Genomic DNA, 687 nt, shown 5'->3' on the forward strand with positions numbered 1-687 from the left:
GCCCTGGCCTGTGGCCGCTGCTTGTGCTTCCAGCGCCCGCAGCTCCCGCACTTAGTCGCTCTGCGTGTGGATGTGGAGTACGAGTGACTGAAATGCTTCAAGGATCCCCACCCTGTGTTTGGTGTCAGTCTGGCAGTACCCTCAGATCCTCTGGGTTTTGCTGTGTCTGCAGAAAACACCTCCAGGAGATCCCATCCTCTAGCACTAATGTTTCCACCAGCCTGGAATGGGACTCCGGCAAGTCCTCGGAGCTTCTCTCGGGCATGGGAGTGTCGGCCCTTAAGAAAGACAAGCTGGGCAATGAAAACACACCACAGGACCTGCTGGTGTCGTCACCCTGTCTTCCTCCAAAACGGCAGAAGGTGAAGGACAACGAAAAGGACTTTGTTATCCTGCGCCGGCCGTGGCTGCTCCGAGAGACAGAGTCAGGTACCGTCACCCTGCTCCAGGTTCTGCTCGCCCTTCAGTAGAGGTGGAGAGTGGGCATTACAAGTCCACCCTGCTTCATTGTTTACTTTTTTTTTTGCTCTTACCCAGCAGAATGTCACTTTTAGATCTAGTGGCTTTCAGGCTTGGGATGATAAATTCTATTTTATGTATCCATTTAAACGGGGGTGGTGTGTCTGGCTCCAGCTCTGAGGTCCACAAAAAGCATGGTTCTCTGCTGCCTACCCCTGCGAGCTCCTG

General features: G+C 53.7%; 1 protein-coding gene across 1 annotated transcript in view; it reads left to right on the forward strand.

Moving 5' to 3' along the window:
- Window positions 1-8: 8 nt before the first annotated feature.
- Window positions 9-687, forward strand: part of SKP2 (S-phase kinase-associated protein 2, E3 ubiquitin protein ligase) — a 12,013-nt gene continuing 11,334 nt past the window's right edge. Inside the window, exon 1 of the mRNA XM_017730188.1 lies at window positions 9-430. Coding sequence (XP_017585677.1) covers window positions 93-430 — 338 coding nt within the window. The 5' untranslated portion in view covers window positions 9-92. The remainder of the gene's footprint in view (window positions 431-687) is intronic.

This window comes from Corvus brachyrhynchos, unplaced genomic scaffold (assembly GCF_000691975.1).
Source record: "Corvus brachyrhynchos isolate BGI_N302 unplaced genomic scaffold, ASM69197v1 scaffold42, whole genome shotgun sequence".
In the NCBI taxonomy this organism is placed as follows: Eukaryota; Metazoa; Chordata; class Aves; order Passeriformes; family Corvidae; genus Corvus; species Corvus brachyrhynchos.